The sequence below is a fragment of the Diprion similis genome, chromosome 4 (genome assembly GCF_021155765.1).
Source record: "Diprion similis isolate iyDipSimi1 chromosome 4, iyDipSimi1.1, whole genome shotgun sequence".
Taxonomy (NCBI): domain Eukaryota; kingdom Metazoa; phylum Arthropoda; class Insecta; order Hymenoptera; family Diprionidae; genus Diprion; species Diprion similis.
In genome coordinates, this window is record NC_060108.1 from 19,658,602 (window position 1) to 19,684,979 (window position 26,378).

Sequence of the window (26,378 nt, forward strand, 5' to 3'; positions counted from 1 at the left end):
GAAGATGCAAACCATATAAATTCCATAGTATACCATGCATTACTATTCAATTATCAATATACCCTCTTTGCAATACGCAAGAAAAATTTTCAACTTTACTGGTAAGAATTGCAGGATCGGTAGGTACACAGTGTATAAATAGACATCATAGAAATATATATATATATATATTTTATTTGACAATTGTACAATATTATACTTGTTGATTTCAAGGTAAAACATATCGGTCACCTTATAGATTATTGAGTGTTGTTAAGATTATTTCTTTACAGTTAATATGTACGAGGATTCCCGTCTCCTTTTCTCCGAAGTCGTTGCACCGATCGAGCAAACTTCCTCATCCGTTTCAAGGAACAAATTAATAGCGCTTCAAACGCCACTAACAAGTTTCAGGTTTCCAAGTTTCCACAGAAACCTTCGTCGCCCCCTAAGTACTTAAGTAGGTATGCACCTTGTGTCTTCGGCATGATGACTCATTTTATTGTTCTACCTAGCTCATAGAGCCGACTATGATCCAGCAGTTTCTACGTTACGGTGAACATTATACACAGGTCTTTATACGCGACACCGATATTCAGAGCAGAACACGTAAATACGTCATTGCCTCAATTGTCTATGTAGTTCAAACATGAAACATGAATCTGTCATCCCAGGATGAAATTCTAACGCTTGATAAGAAGACGTTGAACTCCAAAGTCCAGTTACCGGGTCGTAAAAAGTTCCGAAATCTCAGAAACGATTAAATCATATTGTGACTTCGGATTACTGAATTTCGTCAAAAACCTACAAATATCAAAAGTTTCAAAATTCAACTCCTAGGTCTTAAAAGTGGTGTTTTCAGTACTCCGCGCATACGCATCCGTAAACTCACTCACCGTCATAGAAACGGACACTTTGTGTACGGAAGACACATTTGGAAAACTGCGTACAACATGCTCCCGTTATTTAAATATCATTTATATAACGCGAGCATATTTTACGCGTTTTTTCATGGGTGTTTGCCGTATACAAAGTACCCGTTTCTATGACGGTCCAATGAGTCAGCAAGCGCGCATGCGCGGAGTACTGAAACGACAACTATTAACTCCGAGGACTTAAAAGTGGTCATTTCTGTACAACTTTCATGCGCTATCACGACATACGCAGTGAACCTCAATTTCGTGCTTCGCGAAAAAACGCGTAACATTATAAAGTATCGTGCGCAACATGGAGGCAACGATCTTTTCGCCTCGCGTATTTGCAATATTCGTCTTCGGCTCACCTATGACTTATATTGCAAACTTACGCTCGGCCCGAAAAGACCGTGTTTGCCTCCTTGTTATACAATATACTATTTTCACCTGTGAACATTACGTATGCATTCACATATACAGCTGAAACTAGTCAAACGATAACGAATATCGACGGCCGATCAAATTGCGCCCATGATTATCGACGGAGAGAATTTTGAAAATCGGTAGGCGATCCGTGTCGATCGTCCTGTTCTGGGGGAAAAGTACGAGGTACGAATCGGCGTTTCTCGCCGCGTCCCGCTGCAAGAGGTTTCGGACTTCACTTCGGTTCGCAGCAGTCGCAGCAGCGAGCAGTCAGCACCTCAGGTTTCAGGCCTCAGTAGCAGTTTAATGTTGGACGCTGTTGCGGCAGCATCGAAACTCACGCGCCGATCGGTACCTTTGGTCTCTCTCTCGTCAAGCTGAGCGAGACTCGGGTGACACCTTAACTCCAAACCACAACGTTTCTGAGAAATAATTTTCCACTATTTTCGTACCGGTTCCCGGCAGGTTCCTGCAGTTGGACCGATTATAATCTCGTTTCGCATACTCGTCAAACCGGTAAAAAAAATCATGCGTAATCCTTGCGCGACCAGGACTCGGCAGGCAAGGATGATCAGCGGTGCTTACAATCTTTGGATAATCGCGTTGTAGTGTAAAGTGGAAAATATGCGGGGAAAACAATCTATTGTTGTAGCATTTAACTAAGCTTGAATAATCTAAATTTTGGTGCGTGTGATCATTGTAATTTCTTGGTCAAAGTACCTGTTTTGAAAAACCGAACGATGATAGTCATTCGGTAGCAAAGAGAGTTTCATAGTGTGTTTACTACTCTGTGTGATTGATGTTTACTCAATTCATGCGGTTATAACAGTGTCTTTGGACAAAATTCGCGCAATTTTTTCGCCGCCTATTCATTATTGTGCATTTATTGAAACACAATTACATTTGTTGGAATCGAGAATCATAGCCGTGAGTTCTGATTGTGAGTGAGTCAGGATTTTCACGCACGTAGTACGTGTCTTATTGTCAGTGATAACAAACGAATCGTCATTTGGATATATCGTACTTCGACTGGCTGAAATCTAGTGGAAAAAAATGAAGACCGACTCGACGTTTCTGCCTAATGGTTCGACCAAAGGTAACCTAGATCTATAGAAAAATAAGGAAATACATATATATTTCATTCTAGCAATATCTACGACAGTTGGAAAACAATACGCTAGTCATTATTCAAATCGAAAACCGCTTGAACTACGCGCGATTGTTCAGCGGTGAAATGACTGTCTGTTGTTTTCGGTGATGGACGCTTTGTGACGTCGGTCGTACTAAAATTCCCCGTGACTCTGAAATAGGTATTTTACGTCCCTAATTTCTCACACCGAAACCGATTATTGAACCGATAACCGTAAACGTGGCGAAAGGGTTATTAAAACGTGTGAACTAATTGTAAGTACGTTTTGTAAGTTCTAAGATAGACAATAAGACATTGACTACTACATACCTATAGTCATATTAGTGTCGTATGTGTACGAAGTGAAGAACAGCTGATAAAATAATTGCTAAATTAACATTGACGTTTACTTTCATGATTTGACTGGCATTGCATAATTCATGGAATAACCGAGTTACGCGTAATTCGCAGTAAAGGTTATACGTTGTTCTTATGAGATGATGATAACTGTTTCTTAGCCTGATTATCTCTGAGATCTTCGAAACCACAATGTATTGTATTGTATTATACAGTTTATATTACGACTATAATACAAGCTTTGTTCTAATAACGCAGTGAACGTAACGGAGAATAATACGAGATTCGTTACTCAATTATCCTGCCGAGAGGCGACATCTTGAAAAATAAGCCCGCAGAAATGAATTCTCCGAATTGGACGATAAAAATGAAAATTCACGATTTTAAAGTTCGGCCGTTTCTGTGACGTGCTGTTACATGGCGCTTGTTGCTTGTTGCTTGCTGCACATCAAGCGTGAAGCTTGACTCTACAATCTGATAATGTAAAATTTTATACCTTCTCCAGTTCCCTTGCCTGCACGAGTTGTGTATGTTGTATAAGATAAGATTTGCTTTGTCTGATTTGACAAGAGTCTAGGGCGTACAGGTGTTGGTGCTCCTATAGTAACACCACTGTATTGTGTATAACCATACGCAACGCGGCCGAATTGCTTGCGTGCCGCTAAAAAGCAACGTAGTTCCGAAATACGTCCGACAATAAGGTACACATGTTGCACGCATGTACATAAATGTCGTGTGTATATATCTAAAGTCTGCAGCAGCGACAAGTTGGTATAAATAAGTCATAACGCTGCTCGCGCGCTCTTTTTCATAACTATTTTCATGTCATTTCACTGCTTACACGGTGAAAAATTTTTACAGCCGTAAGCCTTAATCGATAATTTAATTACGAATCTCGTGTCCGAAAAACTCGCTGCAGATATATATATACATCGGAATTTCACACATCGATCGACGACCCCTTAAATTTCGAGAGGGAAATAAAAAAGAATCTTTCTTGCATATACTTGTAAAATGTACCGATTTCTATGTGACTCTGAAACCCGGCATATGCGGTGCTATTCAAAGTGAAATTACGTGCATGCGCGTTTATTATGCTATTCGGAAATTCCCAGAGACTCTGGACGAAGGAAAGTCTTACAACGATCAGATCTTGCGATACGATAATAAGACGTAGATTTCTTATGATATTCTTAATATAAGGATGAACTTGAGATGGAAAAAATGTAAGACGATTCAGGGGGAATACTTGATGCAAGAAATTATCAGAACGTCACGGAAATATCATTCCAACAACGTTCGACCGCAGATTTATATAGTATAAAATTTCTTGAACTTCAGTGCCTCTTTTGTGAAACATATTAACTGTTTTATTTCTCAACCGTTATTCACCAGAATTGCATAATTGTAAAATACACTCATACATTCGACGAAATTAATTCACGATATACCTCGTGCAGTACTTTCACAAATGGAACGTCGCCACATCCTCTCAGATGATAAAGAAAAACCAGAGTTCCGTCACGGTGCTCTGAAAACCGGAAAAATTATTGCGTAATGTTATAATATTATGCAAAGAGTTCTTACTCTTACTGCATCTATTGTACTTGTCGTATGATATATATATATATATAACATTGTTATACTCTGCGGTAATTCAGTCGAGAGTTGAGGTCTAGATTGTGCGAAGGGCCGCTCATAGAGCTAACAAAATTAGACCGACCAGTGAGGACCGACCGTGCAAAGGAGTTGAGAAACGAACGAGGTAGAAATTTTATCGACTAAAAGCTTCTCACCCTATCCTATATACAGTTGCTTGAGTTATGCCTTGAAAAACAACCGCCGCGATGCCGCCTATAAGATTCAACACTTAATTCTGAAAACCCGCGGCTCGCTCAAACGTGGACCACGATTTTATACATAATAAGCCTAAACTGAAATCAGAGTCGTGTAACAGAAATACTGCTGCTGCCGAAAGGTCGGCGAGCAGTGACTAAAAAAAAAATGAAAATGGAATATTTTTATCATCGTTATTAATTCTTATTATCTCTGATATTTTTATTTTTCAAATTTATTTTGCCATTCGAATTTCCGACGAGTGTCTTTTTCACCAAGGACCGGATTCACGGTCTACCGATCTCGAGAACGCGCAGAAAAACTTGAGTACGTATTAGAACGAACACCACGAAGTTTCGCGCTTCTCGGTTATTATACACGGTACGTTACACGTATATTATAATATAAATATGATGCAAAGTTTAATTTCTCTCACAATCAGCTCGTGAAACACGACTCGTCGCGACGCCTGCTAGCATCTTTGTATTAATTATTCAAGTTCAAGGGAAGCTGTTCGAGCGGTCTTTTGGCAACGTTTAAGCAATTGGTTGTCGTAATGCGAGTTGTGGTTTAATTTATTGCGTTTTAACAAACTCTAGTCTCGTTCCCGAGATTGGTGGCACAGCTTTGTATGAATCCGTCTCGAGATGCTTCAAATATGCGTGCCATGTGAGTATACTTGTGTTATTACTCGATGACAAGGCGTCAGAACACGTTATAACTTTTCTTTCTCATAGTTTTACGGTCGCAACTTGATCTCTCGTTATTGTTATTTAATTTTTTCCTCATTTAAACCGAAAATATTCTCCCAAAAAATCACCGCGTGACAAAAAAAATGTCAATTTATTTATCCGCACCTGTTTGTGCAGGAATAACGAAGCTTTCGAGCAGCTTGACAATCATCGGCACTTATAACGTGAAGAGTTCCGATATTTATAGGCCTTTTAACGAGTGCTTATAAGAATTACCTATGGCACATACATACATACATACATTCATTCATTCATTCATTCATTCATACATACATAGACGAACTGCAAAGAGTTATCGCAGCCTGCGGCTCACGCTGCGAGGTCAGATCGGATTATTTTCTTGTTTGGACGAATCCGGCGGTGTGTGGTACATAGCAGGTTTGTAAGACAGAGAGAAGAGCAGAAAGAAGAATAAAAAAAAAACGAAAAAAAAAAACAAAATCAAGTTGAAGAAAGAAAACGGAAAAAAAATCGGAAGAAAAGATGATTGCCCGTAAATCCTAAGATGTGTGTACATCGTGAAAATCGTAATAAAATTCTTTGACAAGTTTATAAATCTTCGCCGGGGGTTGGGTTGTTGATCTTCATCTCAACTTCCCGTTGAGTGGAACTGTATATACATATACATATATGTGTGCATGCTACACATGTAGGAATAGCTTAAATGGTTAACGAATCACTGCTCACGTGTAGTTTTCCTCGTGTGCCTGCGGCTGTATTGAATGAATTTTCCTGTCGACGAATCACCGTTTTTACAGATAATGGGAAAAAAATATTCCGGCGTCTTATCGCGAATTTCGATGTAGTATCGTAGACATCGATATAGATTATCGTTACATGTACTTGCCGACAATCGCAGTCGGTCCTGATTATACTCGTTTACAAATTTAGACTCCTGATTCTCAAATTACTTCCGAGTATGGATATTAATATATGACCACGTGAGCTTCGTATACGTATAATAATGCACTCACACCTGTATCACACACTCGACGGTAATCTTTGCGGCACTACGCATAGAGGATAGAAGTTGATACAATTTTATTTTTGTTTCTCAGAGTTAATAAACAGCGGTAAAGAGAGACGATGACACACTGCACGTTCAGATTCATCGTAAGACCTGGTAGATAAGCGATCGCTTGAGCAAATGTGTCCCAAATATTATACCTGCATTGTAAATTAAAAACGCTAAGAAAACGCTTGTCTTCAAATAAAAACTTTGCGAAATTTTCGAAACCTTTGCGATCTCTAGTGGTAATCGTATTAACATGAAAATATTCGAAATATCATTCCTCCTTTTTCTTCGAATTATACCTGAAAATTATACTCTTACAATTGACTGTAATAATTTTCATGTTAAATTTTGAACGAATCACTGCGGTAGAACTTGTAATGTTTAACTATGGAAGGAATTTTCGAGAGACATATTAATGCTATCGGAGAATTGGTAATACTTAAGGTGTGTCTCGTTTAGAACGGATCCGATTGTTTCTGATATGACTTGATGTCTGCGTTATCGTGTCGTTGTCGGTGACGTAGCCACCACCATCAGCGTGAGTGTCTTATTGTGTAAACCGAATATACATACATACATATATATATATATATACATGCGTATGTACACATTGTATACGTCTAATGTGCTTCGTAAAAGACACCAATAAATAATGCCTAAGGCTCATCCGTCTGACGCGTATACCCACGTTCTATAACTTTTTTCAAATAATATTTGGATACGAATTTCTGAACAACAACGCCTGTCTGTCGGCTTCAAGAGGAGAACAACTTGATCGTTTCGACTGATCGTCGTGAGTCGTGATGTGAAGAATATTGGCGCGGTTGTCTGTTTGTAATATGAGTCTTAGCTATCAGAAAATACAAGCTGAAAATCCAATCACCTAAATATACGTCTCGCTTTAATTCAATCGAAAAATATTGCTGCCCATGTTTAATTTTTTCGTCTCCTTAAACATCATATATTACATTTTGTAATAGAAATTATTTGCAAGTACAGCTAACTGTTTACCTGAATTGAAAGATCGTCGAAAACCATTCGCAGGTAGATAATTTAGTAAAGTAATTTCAGATTATATGTTATTCGATATTTATGTAGTTGCCTCTTGCACTCGGCGCGAATGCATTTATTCTCTGCTGCGCTCCTCTTGTGCAACGATCGGATTAAGAATCGCACGTGCAATAATTGTAACCCTATACAATCGCTTACGCACGAGTGGCATCCCTTCGTTGGTACGATCGTAAATCGATCTGTCTCCCAGAGTGCATGATATAAGGATAAAGACGATGATCCGATTCCCTCGCTGGTTGTTTTTCCTCTCACTTAATCTCACTGTCTCGAACATCTTCATTCGTTTCTCGGATCGTTTCTCATTTTGAAATTGATCAACGATTTTTACTATCTACCTAAAAACGCTTTTTCTAAAGAGTATAATAGAATTATAGCTCGCATATTTTCCCACCACCTGATACTTTGGGAAAACAAAATATGCAGCTGAAATGTTGCAGAATCAACAGTCGTGAAAATACTCTAAGAGATTTTGCAGTTTTTTGTCTGTAACGTTTGAATCGTCGATGACAGTTACTTACAGACACTATAACTATTTTCAATCGTATTCTTTTGAAACAATATATCGATATATCCTGCGCAAAACTTCGTTTCACGGTTTTTCAAAATCGAGTTGTATAAAAAATGAATCCAGAAATTTACTCCTAGTAACATATTATTATTATTATTGTTATTATTTTTTTGTTTTTTCGAGGGTAGAAACTAAACATTTTCCGGAGTCTATGTGTATAGAAAAATTGAGGACACGTCAAAAGCTGGAGATAAGAAATAAGGCCGTTTATTTTTTTCCCCACAAGATAAACGTAATCGAACGGTAATTGAATGACACGAATACATCGAGCAACTGATTCCTGGGAAGATAGTTTACTGATCCGTATTTACCCTGCAGATGCACTGCAATATCATAGAATACTATAAAACTGAGTATAAATAAGTACGTAATATATTGTATATATATAGCTATGGAAAAAAATTCCACGCTTTATTTTACAGCCGAATAAATTAAACGTGTTTGTAAAGCAAATCAAATGCACAGTTAAGCTAATACTGCGAATATTTTCTAACAACCGGTTTCAGGAGGTTTCGCATGAAATAACGAGCCTGCATATTATAATAAAAAAAATTAATAAACGAACCTGTTTTTGAAATTTAATGTTAACTAAGTATACGGTAAGGATCTACGATCTACGTTTTGATTTACGACCAGTCGTTGATCTCGGATGTTAGAATCGGATTAATACGCGATGGAAAATAACTTTCGGCTTAACAAATTATATTTGTTTCTACCGCAGTTCTGCAGTATAAGAGCGTAGTTACGCCAACCTGCACGCCTTTCGTTACAGCTTAGCAATCGGTTCGATCTTTTGTAATCAGATCGATACTCGTCTTTGGTTAGCATGTGAAGACAGGGTCAGACGACACCAGGAATCCGACATGCGACACTGTAACTGCAGGAAAACCACGTAACCTTATAGTTTTACGTTATACGTATTCACTACAAGACAGCGTCGTAACGCAAGTTTCACGTACGTGAATACCTGGAATCAGATTCGGAGTAAAAAATTTAAGTTTGAGGAAAAAAAAAATCTGAAGTCTTCTCGGTTCGTCCAACTTCTCAATCCGCATATTTGCGAAATACGTGCCTTACATACGATACGGTTCGTTCACTTGGAAATCGAGCGAATGATTGAAATTCCTTAGCATTCATTTGGAGGCATCTTTACTGGTTTCTACCTTCTAATTCATTTCCGCTGACTCCCAGATTGATTACTTGCAAATCATTGAAAGTAATCGGAAATCGCTCGGTAAACACGAAATCGACGAAAGCACGCGATAAGATAAAAATCAATAACTATTTTGTCAACGAATTGAATTCATTTGGCGTTTTCCGCAAGAGTTTCAATGATTTTCGTAACTTCTGCAACGCTGTCACGTGAATCGTGATGTAATTTCCAATGATTTCACTTATCTTCTCCGTCAATTATTTGTCAAAATATTTGACTCGTTCCTTCGATTTCCAATTTCATGCAAATTTTGGCATTTTGCGAACCAGTCAGGACCCGGTTTCGGTCATACTGAGATGATGCGGAGCCGGTTATCCTGCATCCTGATCACGCTGCAGACAAATTATGGCGTGTATCAAAATGCAAAGTAATTTCGAGTGGCCAGTCCCAAAAATACCGGCACTTGGGCGAGACCGCGTCAGGAACGAAAATACCCACCGAATCTAAACCTGCGGATGAAGGTATATAAGTGTGTGTGTCTGTGTTTGTGTATGCACGGCATCCTAGGGTTAATAAAAACATTAATAACAGCAGTAGTCAATGTTGGCTTAGCTGTGATTTACGTAGTCCTCACCGCGTCGCCGTCTCCGACGCTCTTCTTCCTCTCGCGCTTTTCTTCCTCAACGATTTCCGGTCACGGAATCTCGATTTATCCGTCTCGATTTACGAGACCTCCTTCCAATTAAGAGGCCAGCTGATTATAAACCTTGTAAAAAATAAAAATGTCGTCTGATCATGAATCTGCGGTACAATGTGTAACTAAAAATGCCAAAAATATGCGAATATTATACTCATTCCTTTGCAGTCACGGAATTCAGTTAACTGAAAACGCAAAAACATTCAGGATTTTTTTTATGATGTCGATATTTTTTATGATGGTTTTTTTTTTATGATATATTAAGGAAGTTTCGAAACAAATAGAAATTTTGAAAAATTGGGTTTTTTTTTTTCTTCTCCGATAGAATGACCAGTTGAATAATGTTCAGGCTTTGAATCGGCGAAAAGAAATGCTGCAAGTTAAATACGACCTAGCAGAAATTTAGTTGTTTGTATTTTTTCACGTTCGATGTATATGGATATAGCAATGCTGAAATAACAACTGACTCCGATATTACAGCGATAGGTAATATCTCGAGTTTATTGAAATAAACGATGGCCCGCGTTAAGATCTAACCCGATTTATCTCCCCGCTTGACTTTTTTATGAAGTCGCTCCGCGAAGGGCAGAGAGAGTTTATGAGCAGCCTGTTGCAAGTAGGGTACCTATGTATCGAATACACTGTGGAACAAGAATAAACGGTGACTCTATAGTGGAATTGAAATGTCCATTAAAAGACGCTAAAAACGGGCTGTAAAAATGTTTCGAAAATCGCTCACCCTGCAGTCTGAATATATATATGTATGTATGTATGAGGCATTCCATATAAAACCGACCTACGTACGACCCTCCCCGTTGACCATTTTTTATTTTTTTATTTTGAAGTACGGTGTGGAGTGTACAAAAAAGCTTTCAACGGGTTTTAGATTTTTTGGACTACAAATTTGATTTTTATTGCTGCCAAAAATACGAAAAGTCAATTTTCGAATAAATCGCCCCAACCGATTGGTTTCAAATTTTTTTCACGAATTCTTTGTCAAAAACGAAAATTTTGAGACCAAGATGAAAGTGGGCAAGTTTTTGGTTTAGAAGCTAGTGGTGAAACGAGTAATTGAAAAGTGAGAATAAACGTGACAAAATTTGAATTTGTATTTGTGAAATTTATCTTTAACTCGATTTTTCTCATTTTGAAATGACTTGTTTCGCATGAAGCTTCTAACCCAAAAACCTACCCCACAAAATTTTTCTTTTTTAAGAATTCTCGAAAATCAATTTAAAGCTAATCAATTAGGATTATTCGTTTGAAAATTGTGTTTTCGTGTCTTTGGGAGCAGTCAAAATCAAACCTGTGGTCCAAAAAATCTAAAACTCAGTAAAAGACGATGTTTTTTTATACACTCTACACTATATTGAATAAATAAATAAAATCTCCGATGGTGAGAGTCAAACGTTGGTCAGTTTGGGGTGAAATGCCCCATACATATGTACACTATATATACAGTATTTCTATACTCTAATACTAAATTCGGGGCAGATGGGTGTGTTCCATTAATTCGTTAGCCGGTGGGTGTTTACAAATTTTGCCACACCTATGGATAAGGCATGGAAATAAACCCACGCGATGTTATTACAGAGGTTCCGAAAAATTATTTTGTACAACGCGGAAGGTCAGCACATTCATTGAATAGTAAGTAACACACAATACTTGAGGTGAGAATTGAAAAGGCTAATTAATAATGACCATACAAGAGATGAAGAGAAGTTGAATTTCTTTTATCGCGATTTGAATTGAGCAACTTGAAAAAGCTTTTCTTCACAATATTTACCGCACATTATATCGAAGTTATTTTCGCAGTCTATTATTATTGATATTTTTAAATTAACGGTGTATCGACAAAACGTGATGTACCTACCCACGTTAATTTCACACTCTGCAGGGTATTTCAATCTCTGTACGTGATGTGTAATTTACAATTAGCCCGAAATATATAAAATTTCTCCACAAAGCGTTCTTTGAAACGATTCTTTTATACGATGAATTGCGGATTCACGCTGCAAAGATTTATTTACCAAGTCAAGAAGGCGCCGACTGAATGCTGAGAATCTCCCGTAATTCCAACGTGTTTTTTTTTTTTTTCTTTCATCGCATCTGAAGATTTCACCGTAAAAGGCGAAGCAACTGCCGATGCATCAAGCATCATGGAAAGATGATTGTGTCCCTCGATCAATTCGATTCAGAACAAAGGCGAAATTTTTTCTGAAATTATGTAGAACCATTCAAAATTTCCCGACCACCTAACGGAAGATATTTAAATAGATAAAGTTTCCTCATCATTTTTATGTTCCACTGTTACAGACTGCACTCCATGAAAGATAGCTTTTCCTCATTCCTCTTTTCTCAGAGATTTTTTCCTCTTTTTTTCTAAGACTATGATACTTCAGGCGTAATCCAAGCTTGAAATCACTGTAAAACGGTGGTCATTTGTTTTCACTGATCTTCCCAAAGCCCTCAGGAAATTTATAGACTCTTGTGTTCCCTGCAGCTATGTTACATTATATAGATAGATATAAGTATATATTCCGTAAGGGCCAGGGTTGTCTAATTTTAAGCGGTTTTTACACTGTTTTTGTTTTATTGTCACTACGTTTAGAACGTGCGCCATCGGTTTCGTAATCGTGAACCTCTGGGAGACGGAATCCCGACGGTCGTGTCCACGTCCAAAGCTTTGGCGGGTGAAAAACGATTTTTTAATTTTTCAAAGTTCAAAATTTTTTCCCGGGTGTATTGTATTGCTTTTGTATGATAAGTATGTTCACGTGACACTTTATCCAATTTATGGACGTAACTAGGAACAAATAGAAGATCGTCGACGTTGCCAGAAACGTCGAAGATTCGTTTGGAAAATCAAAACAAAATTCCTTTTACTTTTAGGATTGTACTTACATGGATTTATTTATTCATATTCCAACTGTGATTCGAGTCGACTTTAAAACAAAGTATACAAATTTTCCGAATGAAAATTCACCCGCAGTTTATGGCGAAATAAAAACCGAGTGTAGCACAAACTCCTTAACAGTAAAATATTATATGAAGGCCTCCGAGAGTTCCGGTTCGTAATATTCAACGTATATCGGTATTTAATCCAGTTGTGGTCAAACGATAAGTGAAAAGTATAGTTCTCTCGAGAAGCTCGTCAAAATTTACATTTCGAAAGTCTAATTACTATTTGCTTCCCGTGCAATCTTATCACCATTCGTCTATATATATATATGTATGCATGTGTATACACGTATACTTATAGGTATTTACTTATGCCTAAGAGATGCGATATCGTCTGCAGTATATATGTATATGTATATGTATATATATATATATATATATATATATATATAACCACAAGCACACGCCGCGTTGATTGTGAATAACAGCGTGTACGTTCAGTAGACAAGAACACAAGAATAATAGTTTACGTACAAGTTATCCGACATTGTTATCAAGCCATAATAAATTCTATTGTAACGTGCTGCCGATAAGGGCGAAGAAACGTTCCGACCGTCTAATTTAACTAGAGAAAAAATGATGAAATTACATTTACATGTTTTGTCATATGCACGAGAAAAAACTATGCCAGATTCGCTGTTTCAAATGCGGCGTTACTTTCGGCATATACATTCATATTTTGAATGTATATCGTGCGATAAGTTTGATGGATAATTATTTTTTGAGAATGCGAACCTCGTGTATCGTATATCAATTATGATCTCTGATATGATTCTCTGATCGCAGCTGTATAATAGCTGCAAGCGATATATCGCTGCTTTGATTCACTTTCTGGTTTTCAAAGTTTAAAATGGCTCGAGCGTGAGTCAGTTACTCTGCACGCTCAAGAAAATGATAATATTTAGGATTTGCGGTATGTAGTGGCAGCCAACAGACGCCCACGAGAATTAAGTCAGCGAGTTCGTACGTGTCCTGTGGTATACATACGTGTGTACATACGTATGTATAACGTACATTCTAACGATGAATGATCGCCTTCGCAGTCCCGTCTTCGCCTTGGGTTTTAATCGAATGCGAAACGACAGCTATATACGAAAACTGGCGGGAAAGAGATCCATCAAGCCTCAATTCGCCTGGAGCTTATGCATATATACAGGCGTACACATACGCGTATTTACACAGCAATAATAAGATGAAAGTTATCGTCGTGGAACACTGCAAGAGTTACATTATACATAGGTATCTACGATCCGAGAAAATATTTATACATCGTTTATTTCGAAATTCAAAGATTTCGCTGTTACTGGATCAAAAGCCGCGTTCACCGGCAGCCCCGAGCCTCTGCAAAAAGCATTTTGCATCAGGCTGCACGGCAGTTCAAACGATTTTCATTTTATTGCACGGGATTATGTGTGTCGGTATATATTTATATATATATATATATATGCATGCATACATTTATGCTATTATCGTACAAGTTTACTTATATTCTATGTTAGAGTTAGAACCGTATGAAAATTGCCGAACAATTTAAAAGGTGGTTATAAATTAGAAAGACGTCGAAATTTTAACTTTTCTTTCATTCGTTTTGGCGATGAGCCAATATTTAACATCAATATTTACCAAAAATTGTCCGTCATAATTCATCAATATTGAACTCGATAATTTCATTACGTTTCCAATTGTCGAATGAGGGTTAAGAAAAAGAATTGTACAACTTCGTAAACTATTTCGACAGTTAATTGTTCTCTTTCTTTCTAATACCTGCACGATGCTGTCAGCTCTTTCGGCGGGTGTTGAAAAGTTGCAGTTTCATGTATAGATAAAGAATAAAATACAAATTGAAAAACAGAAGAAACTGGGACTAAGAAAGTATAAATATGCGGAATATTGATTTTTTCATTTAGTCTTATATTTTTCAACGGTAACCTAGATCGACTTAACATTGTACAGACCCCCCGATGTCCATAACGTAAAACATACAGGCACACCACCACCGCCTATTTTTGTACTCGGTTAGCTTAGCAGGGCGCAGTTCACAAATTTTACTACAGTTTAAATTTCACGCAAGTGTATATCATGGACAGGCTTTTGTAACAGTTCGTTCGATCAACAAAAACAAACACCCTGGGTCTCTTTCTGTTCAATCTTTGATCCGCGCAAAACATATTGCAGTGATTTATTGTGTGGATTTGTAACATTCAATCGCACCTTTAATACCCAGGCGAAGTAATGCTTCTGCATTAATTATTATTGGCTAAGAGAAATTTTATAGACGTTCTATCGTAACTACTAACGTTCCCTAAGTTTCGCGAGTCATGAATAATAACGTAATAAGACCGCAATGCAGTCAGTTTCCCGTGAACACGCCAACCTCCCGTAATGCGGCACTCGTCACGAGGGAAATAAATATTTTCCGTGAAACGACTTGCCTAACGCATGGAATTTACCTTTCACAGCAAGTCGTCGAGCGTACAAATATCCCCAAACTCAGAGTGACGAATGGGAAAACTGAGAAATATTTTTCATCTTCTGTATATCTTAGATTTTTCAAAATGTCAGTAACAATGTTAGACTAAATTTTTTTGAACATGATATCCGGTAAAGAGTAAATTGAAATTCGGCACAGACCAAAATACGCGCGAGCAAAACTATCAACAGTTTCCGTAGGCGGAAGCAAAAACCGCGGCGAAACATAGCGAGCACGAAATTACGTGACTGACAATGAACCAAATACCCTGCGGATGTGACTCGCAATTTTGTCACACTCTAATTAATCAACGTGTGCTAATTAGCAGCTTAGCCAGCTTTAAATGCTGTCCAACTAACTAAATAAACATAATTTCATTTACGTGCAGAATTAAATTTGGAATTATGATATAAACATGACCCAAAATGTAACACACGTACCTTGATAAACACCTTTATATATCACACGATTTTTGTAGTACCCTTATACAGTGAAAAAACTGAAACTAATTTTGGAAAAAAGAGCTCCCGTTAGTTTGAACGATTCAAAATTCGGTGTGTATTTGTTATACGCGGTTTAAATAGTTATTAGAAGTTCATGAGTGAGGAATTTATTTTTCATTCAACATACACGAATCGGGTGCGAGAAGAAGTGAATTACCACTGCATCCGTAGCACGTTGCCACTTTACAGTATACCTTGACAATAGCGAAGTGGTCGTCAAAAAACTCGGTACCCGGTATACGTATGTAATTCGTGGCAAAGACGGAGAAGCGTGAACGCTTTTTCACTCCCGACAAAAATAATTGTCCAATCATGGTGGAACTCTATCGTATTTACGGTTTCACCGCAACTAAAAACAGAACACCCGGCTCTAACGAGATTTTGTACGTTTCGATCCTTGGATTTCGTACAGCTTGAGCCCCAGACTCTGAGCTATGTAGATTGCTTTTACAGTTGTTGCTATAATTAATTAACTTAATAGTTTGACGTGATTTATGCAAGTGATTGATCGTCGACGTGAAATTTATAAAGTCATTCCGTTACTACGTTCCGTTTTATTATCTAGCAGATGATTTTTTCTTTTTAAGTCGTGCTTATCATAGCAACCTTCGATTTACAGTGGTCTAATTAACGCACTTTCTGCCTTATTTTAAATCCATTTTTCTGTACGAGGTTGAAGTTAGTAACGTTACTTTAATGACGCATGTTTAAAGAAATCGCTAATTCCTTTCTTTGTGACGTTCTGAAATTTAGTAAACCATTATCAACAAAATATACACTATATCTGAAAAGCCAAATCCTCGAAAGTCATCCTAAAATTACCCAGTAATAATTCTTTTATCCTGACATATTTTTACGTTGTCGTTACTAACTTCAGTCTCATATTTCTGCGCCGTTTTTCAAGCTACTTCGCTGACAGCCGTGAACATAAAGTTGCATACGTGGCAGGCGAAAATTGAAAAATATTGTATCCAGGGAACAAAGAATATTGAAGCTATTCGATGCTAGAAGGAAATGAATATTTTCCGAGATCACTGGCCAAACAAAAAATTGAGAAAAAAAAGTCGTTAGAAACTGTTTAAATAGGGTTATATTTTTTTGCTTACCACAGCACGTGAGATGACAGTTTGAAAAAATGTACAAGTTGAAGATCTCGGGACTAAAATATATCTCTTTTGTTCTGTCATTAGCCATGAACATCCTGCTAGTCAACGGAATTTTCTCCCTGATTCTGTGCATGGTAGCTGCTCCAGCTGGCATGATGGTGTTCGGCCAGGCGGACCTCGTCATGGACCAAGGCCAGTCCGGTCGTACGTGCAGATACACCAGACCGTATTCGAAGCTGCAGGTTAATTGCAGTGCGAAAAATCTTGGGGAAATTCCAAGCACAGTGAACACCAAAGTCCAGGTTAGTCTACTACCATTCTATATCGTACCTTCGATTTCGTTTCTACGTATTATTATTCGCAATATTATGAGGTAATTTAAACTCGCTGCAAGCGGTAGACGACGAAGAAATTACACTTGTTTATATAAAAGTTTTGTAAGTTGTCATTTTTCGCGATAAGATAAGAAATTTCCTATTGATTTCCTATTGACTAATTATCTATATCGTATTTTTTGTTTCAAGATAATGCTGATGTCCTTCAACCGGCTGAGAGATCAACTGCCGCCTCATACTTTCGCCCCGTATACAAGCCTGGAGAACCTCTACCTCGGTGAAAATTTTTTGAACGATATTAACAACACCATCGAGGACCTCGGGTACCTTCAAGTCCTCGACATATCTTACAACGGTTTTTACGTCCTACCATCGACCCTCTTCCAGCTTCCATATCTCCGTAAGTTGTACCTCACGCACAACTTCATCGGGGACGGAACATTCGAGTTGAGGGTAACTTCGCCAATCCAACATCTTGCGATTGCGACGAACAAATTGACCAAAATACCGTCGATCGGACCTCAGCCGTCGTTGACTCACCTAAACTTGTCGAGCAACCAGATTAACCGGCTATCGGTCGACGATATCGCTCCGTTCTGCAAATTAAGCACTTTGGACATCACAAACAATCCCATAAACTTAGACGAATCGAGTTGCGATTGTCACCAATTCATGACGTGGGTGGAAATACGCAACATAACACTTGCGTCGAATATTGCCTGTAAAAAGGAAACTCTCGATTCTTGCAGCGCAAAGAGTTTTGCAAATGAGACAATGGTGTCGTACAACGAATGCTTAGAAATGATCGAGATCGCCGAAGCTCAAGCCGTGGCGAAAAGGACCTGGATAACAGTGGGAAGCTGCATCCTCGCCGTTTTGGTCTGCGTCATGATAGGTCTTTACTGTGTCCATAAGAGGAACAAGAAGCGGGCAAAAAAGACGAAGAAGGCGCAAAGATTGGCCACAAATAATGCGAACACCGAACTGCTCAATGGCAATTTGCCTGAGGCAGTCTAGGAGGCGGTGCTGGAGTGAAAATGTCCCAGAGTTTCGCTTCAATGGCGCATCAATCACTGGTAATACGAAACACGCGTGGTCTTGAACGACCAGGCGTGCAGTGAAAAGAGAAACTGTGTGCATGCGTGAAACTGAGATGCGAACGCCGTTATGTGTTTTTTTTTCTTTTGTTTTTGCGAAATCATGACTTACAAGAAGACTTAAAGATGTATCTCGAGGGTCGTGGTATTATACTGAAACTTTGTGAAGTGAAATACCATTTTACCCCTGACTAGGATAAAATACCTAAACCACTACGTTCTAAGGAAATTAAAGGAAAAAAAATGAATGAAAATATTTAAAAAAAAGAACTCATTTAAAACTTTAATTATTATAATTTTTTACGTCAAGTGAACGATCGGATTATCCAACTCTAATTGTTGCTGTTTGTGAAAAATATGAACTTCAAATATTATTGCGAACTGTATAACATAACTTATAATTAGTTAAGTATTGTAACGTCCATCGTCAGTGATATTTAAGTGACCATATGTGTAAAGTGGTCATTTAATTCTACGGAAGTAAAAATTTCCTCTCATGACATATTTTATTGCGCACAGTATAAAGTTCAAGCGATATTGTCGTGTACAATTCTATTGCATAATAATGAAAAACTTTTTCGTCGAAATGATCGATAATTACTTGTACAGATCGTAAATTAGGGATCATCAGTCAAGTGAATGTTAGTGAACTTAATTATAATATTGTACAATTATTATAATAAGTATTTTTACCGTTATTGTTGTTAAAATTTTTTCTCATTTAGTACTGTCGCACAGATGCAGCGATAAGGAAGATTCTCAGTTGCTTTTCCCTTTATTTGTTCTCATAATTTCTTTCCTTATGACCAACTACCAAATAAAATAGAGATTTATGTTATGTATTATAGGTCCTATGAGCTTATTGTTACTTTGCAACAATTCAGTTGTTTATTGCAGTGATTTTCTATTTTGCTTTTTTAATATCTACAGATGTCGTTGCAGATACGTAAATACTACATAAATTCACAAACAATTTACATACTTATACTGTATACATATCAATTGTATAAAGTAAATTGATCAAGAATCGATTACGAAACACACTATAACCACGCCTGTAATTCATTGAAATATTTTCTGATTTACTTATATTATTGTATTACGTAGTAATTATTCAGAAAATTTAATTTATACCTCATTTCATTGTTTCCACATAGTTATATCTATATGTATATAAACATAATTATTTCGTTAGGTGTAAATTAATATCGGTTGTTTTAGAGTTTTATTTTATGAATTTTCGTTCCATATATCTATCTGAAATTACGCTTCAATGAAAGTCAGTTTTAAACGATCTAATCAAGATGAAGAATAAATAAAAATTGTTCACTCAATAAAATTTGACCCCAATCACTCTTAGAAATTTTCTTAGCTTTGAAGAAATCTGATACCGATACTTGATATTTCATTTGGAAAGAAATTTTCAATTGATCAATACCATATGCTACGTGACATAAGAGTTTTTAATTGTAAAAATAATAGAAATCTCTCATTACTCAATATTCCCTTAAAATTTTTAACTCAGTCTTGTTTTCCAAAAAAGATCTCTACACTTATGAATCCAACAAGATTGTCATGAATTGTGAGCCTGTTTCCCAACGTTATTTTCTCAGTTTCGAGGAAACATCATTTCTGATGAATCATGATTCTAGCATATCCTAGCATATTCTAGCAAACTACAAGATCTACGAAAAATCTCATGTTACATCATTTAAAGACAGTAGATTCAGCTGAAACTGACGTAAGTTGATGCGATAATAAACAATCTTGCGATGTTAGTTATTACAAGCAGCCTCGACTTCTTGCGGGCAACGACTCGCCGGAATTTTGATGATTTTGCTATCGAAAGAGGCAAAATTTGATAAGGTTCCAGCTCGTAAGGAGCAGAACGTAAGAAGGATGTATTGCTGTCAAATTTTTATAGCAACTGACATGCGATACGTAGTATTGTGATAAAAAAAATATGCTTCACGTGCAAAATGAAGGAACAGCTTTTAAATAGACAGATTTAAAAGGACAAAGCAGTATTTTATTAAAAATATATATACACATATTTTCAAAAGTAAATATTAATCCAAACACATATAGGTACCCATATTTTCAATTTTTATTTTTATATTTTCTGCATAACGTTGCATGAGTGGCGTCATTTGAGTCGTTCGAACCAAAGCCGACCGTGTTGATCTATAATTAAACTAGCCGGGGAAGACTTTGTGATTAGTTATTAACATTATCATAGAAAAGCCGCGGATACTAGAGGCGCAGAAAGTGAAGCTAGTGTGCCAGTTCTTCCGTATTCTAGCTTCTGGCCCACCTTTTCCCCCGCCTAGTTAAGTTGTGTGTATAGCACATCTTTCTCTCTCACTTCCATCCCTCCCAACATTCGTTCCCTCTCTGTTTATAATCGCATAGCGCATAGCGCGATTACGTCACGCAGCATTCCGCGATTCAACGGCACTAAGCCAGGTGAAGTGAGGAAACACTTGCTTCTTCGTAACAACTCCACACGAGTTATGGTACCCGCGTAGAATTTTCGATTTACCGAGACAAGAGTAGTAAGAAACAGGTTAAAAGTTCATCCCACGTGGGAGGCTAGCCCTTCCGATTTATTCCTACACGTTGCATCCACGTATGAAAACTTTGGGCCGGCTTTTGATTGGTGTCATCATGCAAATTTCGCCCTGGAAATTAAAGCGTGGTTAAACTTTAGTGAATAGAGTACTAAAAATCGTTGATTTCACAGCTGCGTATGCTTTTCGAAACTCTTACGCAACGTCAAATTCAAAATTTGTAAACCTTCATTCAGTAAACAGGATACACGTATAATTTTTTAGATAGCTTTTAGACTGATTTGAACGTATTCAGGAGTTCAAAACCCAATAGTAGAAAATGTTTAAAATAAGTGACTTACATAAATTCGTTAGAATAAATTTGAATTGAATGGCGTCACAACTTCTGTGAGTTAATTTTTTCATCGCGAGATGGCGCGACATTCACGCTTAACTACCTGACAAACAATTTTTGGGTTCTCTTTTAGTTCGAATGTTTTGTATATTCCTATTTACTTGATTTATTTCTGACTATTGACATTGGATTGCTGATTAAATTTGCCTGTGTACACTCTGTACAAAAAAAAAAGAATTTTCCATGATAATCTACATAGGGTGCGTGCTGATTCTTTGTCGAAGAAGTCGAATCATTCTGAAGTAGATTTTTAAAGGCAATAGAAGTAGGAAATTGTAATTGGTTATTTTACTAGTTTTCTGTTATTACGGACATTGATGGTTTTCTAATGTAGTTATTTTTGGTACACAAAGTAAGAAAGGTTGGGGGGGGGGGGGGGGGGTTGATGTTCACGAATAGCTGATCTGGTACTTTATGCGGGTGTCGTATGCGAGAATCGCATTGGCGTATAAGTAACTTGCTGAGTAAGGTACACTATGCATGCCATTTCAGATAGATAAGAGAACGGCAGAACCTTTAGCTTATTGAGAGTGCAGAGTAGTACAGGCAATGTCTGTACGATACCAAAATCGTATTCAACCGAAAGAAAAAAGGCGTAATCAATTATAAAAAAATGTGAGTACAAGTTTTGAAGGTAACGACGGAATTATGGTCGCAAGGGTCCTCCGAGCTCTTCGGGGAGTAGGTCTATAACTCCATCTTGTGATGGCTCACTCCGATTTTTATCAAGGAGCATATAGTCAATTAAAGTACGAATTATTTTTGGTTTGAATTGACGTTAGTTATCATCACTTTGGTGCTCAAAATTCATGGTCCTTTGATGTACTCTTCGAAAAAAAAGAGAGCTAAATGGCAATTACTACTTTAATTACCTGACTCATTTTATCTTTGACCTAAGCATAATAGTCTACTCGTAACCGTAACATGCTCAATCCGTTTCTTTTTCCACGTGTTACGTAGACTTGAAAATGTCGTACACGGTAGTGTACCAGGTCACCCCGAAGCAGCTCAAAACATTAGCGCAGTCGATGTCGAGGACATTGCTGCAACAGCTGCGGAAAAGAAGATTTTCACGGATGAAAAAGCTGCGGTACAAATTTCAAAAACGATCGCCGATGATTCGAGACGTGGAAGAAGTAATTCCGTCGCGTAGCGGCGAGTGGACTGTTACGGAAAACTCTTCAATGGAGGTTCAGGAGCATTCCGAAGGAACAGCTTGGTGGAATCCGTCACGCGAAGAATCTGATGTTGAAACACTCATCGACTGGACGGAGAAAACCATTGTTCGGATGCAGCCCGCCAGACTTCCCACGAAATTACCGGTCATGGATATTGCGGAAAAACTTGCGCGGATGAGCTCGTCTTTATCGAACTGCCAACAGGGTAACATACAGGACGAGGAGCTCAATTCTAAGCCGGATCGAGATTTTACGGATAGCATTGCGTCCATGAGCGACGAGGAAGAGAGAAAGCACTACGAGGATGCTTTGAAATCGGTTTCAGGAACACGTGATGCGAACTTGACGGGGACTAACTTAATTAACTAACTCAACTCAATTTAAATGCTCTGAAGAAGTTTTTAAACAATGCAAATAGAGAAATAGGAGGATTGTCGCAGTTTTGAGGATCCTTTTTCTTATCATTGAAACGTATACGACAGACTCAAATGGTCTAATTTCTGTACGCTGTATTATGGGGAGCAAATATTCACATAAATTTTTATCGCGCATGAATTGATAATTATATCTTGATTAGAAAAGTAATTCAGTGATTCATTAAATTGATTTTCTGGAATATACTACGTAGTTTTAGTTTTGAGATTGACAAGATTGCAGTGATTATTAATAGTGCTGAAATGAGAGGTTGGTGGAAATGATTAAATTATAATAATCGAGGCGATTGAAATGACCTTACTGGATCACGTAGAAGATAGTGCGCAAAGTGCTCCATTACACTGCACTAAGTAAGTAAAATTCGAGCTGGGAATTTAAGTAATTTGCGGTCTCGTTAGTCGGTAATTTGAGACGTTAGCCGAGATTTCTAGCACTGAACGTCTTTATATATCTTCAGTGTAAAAAACACTACCGGTAACGTCATGTGATTAGTTTCGATCATATTTTCATACATTGAGAAGAAAAAAAGTTTGTGAATTTTCTCTAATTGTTCACTCATATTAACGTATATTCTAGTCAGCTGAAATTCGTCAGAAAATTCAAACTTGCGCTTGACGCAGACTTCAGATTGCGCGAGATTTGGACCGTTTATATCGCTACGCGGCGTCGTTCGCTATCATTCGCTTTCCAGCGGCTGGAGGCGAGCCACGTGTGCCGGTAGAACAGAATTCAGATCGCAAAATTCGGTCTGTATAAAGTGATTAACGAGTGCCTAGTGATAAACTTACGATTGGTAGTTAATAGAAGAAACGTAGACGTGTGCCTGGAGGAAAAAACGAATCATTGAAGTAAGAACATCATGCGAATATCAAAGGTAAGTTTCGAGTCTCGAGTTTTCATTTTTTCTTCAACTGTTGAGTTTTGTGCAACTTTAGCTTTAGCGATCTCGATTTTATTTCTCCCTGCCTGTGGCGTCGATTTTTTTTTTCATAATGTGGTAAATGCGTAGTTAAATTGTTAGCAAGTGTATTTAGTCGGTTCGAGCAGCCAGCTAAAGCACAAAAAGTAGGAGTGAGCATGAAATAGAGTCTTTAGAGATATTAAAGTGCAAATTCTTAATTTAGGTATGGCGTTTTAGAGTTTTATAGAGAGCTTATTGACAGATTAGAATTGTTCTCAGGCAGAGTTTTGATTGATCAAAAGCGTTTTGTTACGTTTTGTGGCGAAAAAATGCCATGATAATCTTGTGGGTTTCTTTCGTACTTCTTGGTAAAACGGACCTTGCGAAACGAGAACTTAGTTTGAGTTCGAGTCTCGGTTTGCGAATCGCGTCTCGTACACGTGCAACACGTTTGTAAATCTTGGCAGAAGTCATGCAGTACCTGAAACGATGAATTTATTGCATCAACGCAACAGGTATAAAACTACGCAAATCATTTCTCATTTGATTGTGTAAGCCATAATGTTTTCCAAAGCCGTGACAAAATATATAAAATTGAATATGTTTAACATTCGCGAGGACAAATTGTATTTAGATATTGAAATAATCTTGCGTTTGAATTCACCGATGCCATCGTTTAAGCGATGGATTTACCTGAGGTTTAATTATATTCAAAGTATCGCATAATCAATGAAATTTCAACGTGTGGCATAATTTAATATAATCGAATTGCATGCACGATCTTGAATTATTTTTAATCATTTATAATTCAGCAAGTAATAATCGACTGAAGATTTAGTTCGCTTAGTTGAATGCTGATAAGCATACAGGATGTTTTTACTCTATTTTTTCCAAAATATTGATGTACCAATAGTCCGGCATCGCTAAAATAACTAAACAAAGTATATTTAAAATTATTACATAATCAGCCGACTAACTATGGTACAAAAATATTTTATCCCCTACAGATAATAATCAACGAATAAGTAAGTGACAGTTACCACGGTGCGAATGATTAAGAATGATGTGTGTTGGAAAAAATGACGAATCGTCTAGATCGAATATAGGTAACCGCGTAGGTAGGCTCGTATTTTGGGACCGTCACGGGATTTAGTATGCGTGTGAGTCTCTCTTTTCAACATTTCCATTGGTTGGTTCCGTTGGGAGTCAGGCGAGGGTAGGAAGGTCGTGATGTATCGCGATGTTACTAACTTTTTTAATTCACAACGTCAAACGATCACAGAGATTTCAATCCTAAAACACAGAAAAGACTCTGTACGAGATCCGGGCCATTGGTCAACTTTTAAATTTCAACGTAGTTCAATTATCTATTTTTTGTCACTTTGCAATTATTCTATAGCCGTTATCCGATTCATTAACTTAGTTATTATCAATCATTATTTAATTTGATTGGTCTCTGTGATCATCTGAATGGGCAGATCGCATCTCTGAACTATCTATCGCGTTTCGTGGTACGCTGGATGGGGAGAGATGCTGAGCTCGAAGACTCCGCGTCGAAGAGGACGCCGACCGTCACGCCACACATTAATGCATGCCTTTTTTTTCACCCCACCTTCCTCCTGGACTTAATTTCCATGTGAGAACAACAATCTGCATCGCCATGTGTCAGTTTCAAAAAGACACAGATGCGGATTGGGTTTCTACAGAATATTGCCAGAAGTTCTGGATATTTAAGTTTTTTTGACAGATTGTTCGGTCGCGCTTTTTTGCGCGTGAATTATTCACGGGAATCAGACGCGCCTTTTGCGCGACGGTTGATACGATGAATCAATGAATCGCGCCTTTCGCGCATTGATTTCTTAAACGGTGTATGAAAATCAAAGCTCTCTTGCTGTGTTGAGTCTTCAGCTCTTCAATAAATCTTGTTACGAAGAATCACGTTTTCAAATGTGACAGCGCTCGACGCGGGAGGGTGAAAATGTAGGAGTGTATAGTGATAGCAAAAAATTTTGCCGTAAGACTGAGTGCAGTGAACGTAAGTAGGTATATTTATTCTACTGAACGTATTATTTTTTATTTCAGAGTAAAGAACCAACTATTTCACAGATATGCTGACATAAGAAATATAGTGTTCAGTTGAAAAAGATATTTACTTTAATAATCCTTCGTAGAAAATTGACATAAAATTAATAAATTACAATTTATTTTTTAATGAATACAAATAATCAAGTTACAGACTGGTGTCGTGAATTTCAAGTGAGGATCGATATAACTTTTGTCAGTGTACGCACTTTCATCATTGTACTAATCGTATCTCTGCCTGTTTCAGCTTTTTAGACGCTTCGTATGTTTAAGCTTATCAAACCATTTGTTTGTTCCAGCCAATCAAACCTTTTGTTTGTTTTTCAGCTAATCGAACCCTTTATCGGTTACCGAAGCTAACTACTTTTTTGTTTGTACAAACATGTTATTAATTATATATTATCATCTGTTTCAAGTCACTGAGTTTTATTGGCTCCACTGTGACATCAACA

At 37.5% G+C, this 26,378-nt stretch overlaps 1 protein-coding gene and 1 long non-coding RNA gene across 2 annotated transcripts in view; both read left to right on the forward strand.

Annotated features, from left to right (window-relative positions):
- The window catches only part of LOC124406017, a 20,530-nt gene extending 19,837 nt beyond the window's left edge, over positions 1-693 (forward strand). Inside the window, exon 3 of the long non-coding RNA XR_006929147.1 lies at positions 681-693. This is a non-coding gene — a long non-coding RNA (uncharacterized LOC124406017). The remainder of the gene's footprint in view (positions 1-680) is intronic.
- A 1,504-nt stretch (positions 694-2,197) lies between these two features.
- On the forward strand, positions 2,198-18,652 carry LOC124406007 (receptor-like protein kinase). The gene is made up of 3 exons (XM_046881306.1): positions 2,198-2,412; positions 17,019-17,236; positions 17,459-18,652. Exons 1-3 carry the CDS (start codon positions 2,370-2,372, stop codon positions 18,284-18,286), a joined length of 1,089 nt encoding a protein of 362 aa, XP_046737262.1. The 5' UTR covers positions 2,198-2,369; the 3' UTR covers positions 18,287-18,652.
- Positions 18,653-26,378: the final 7,726 nt, after the last annotated feature.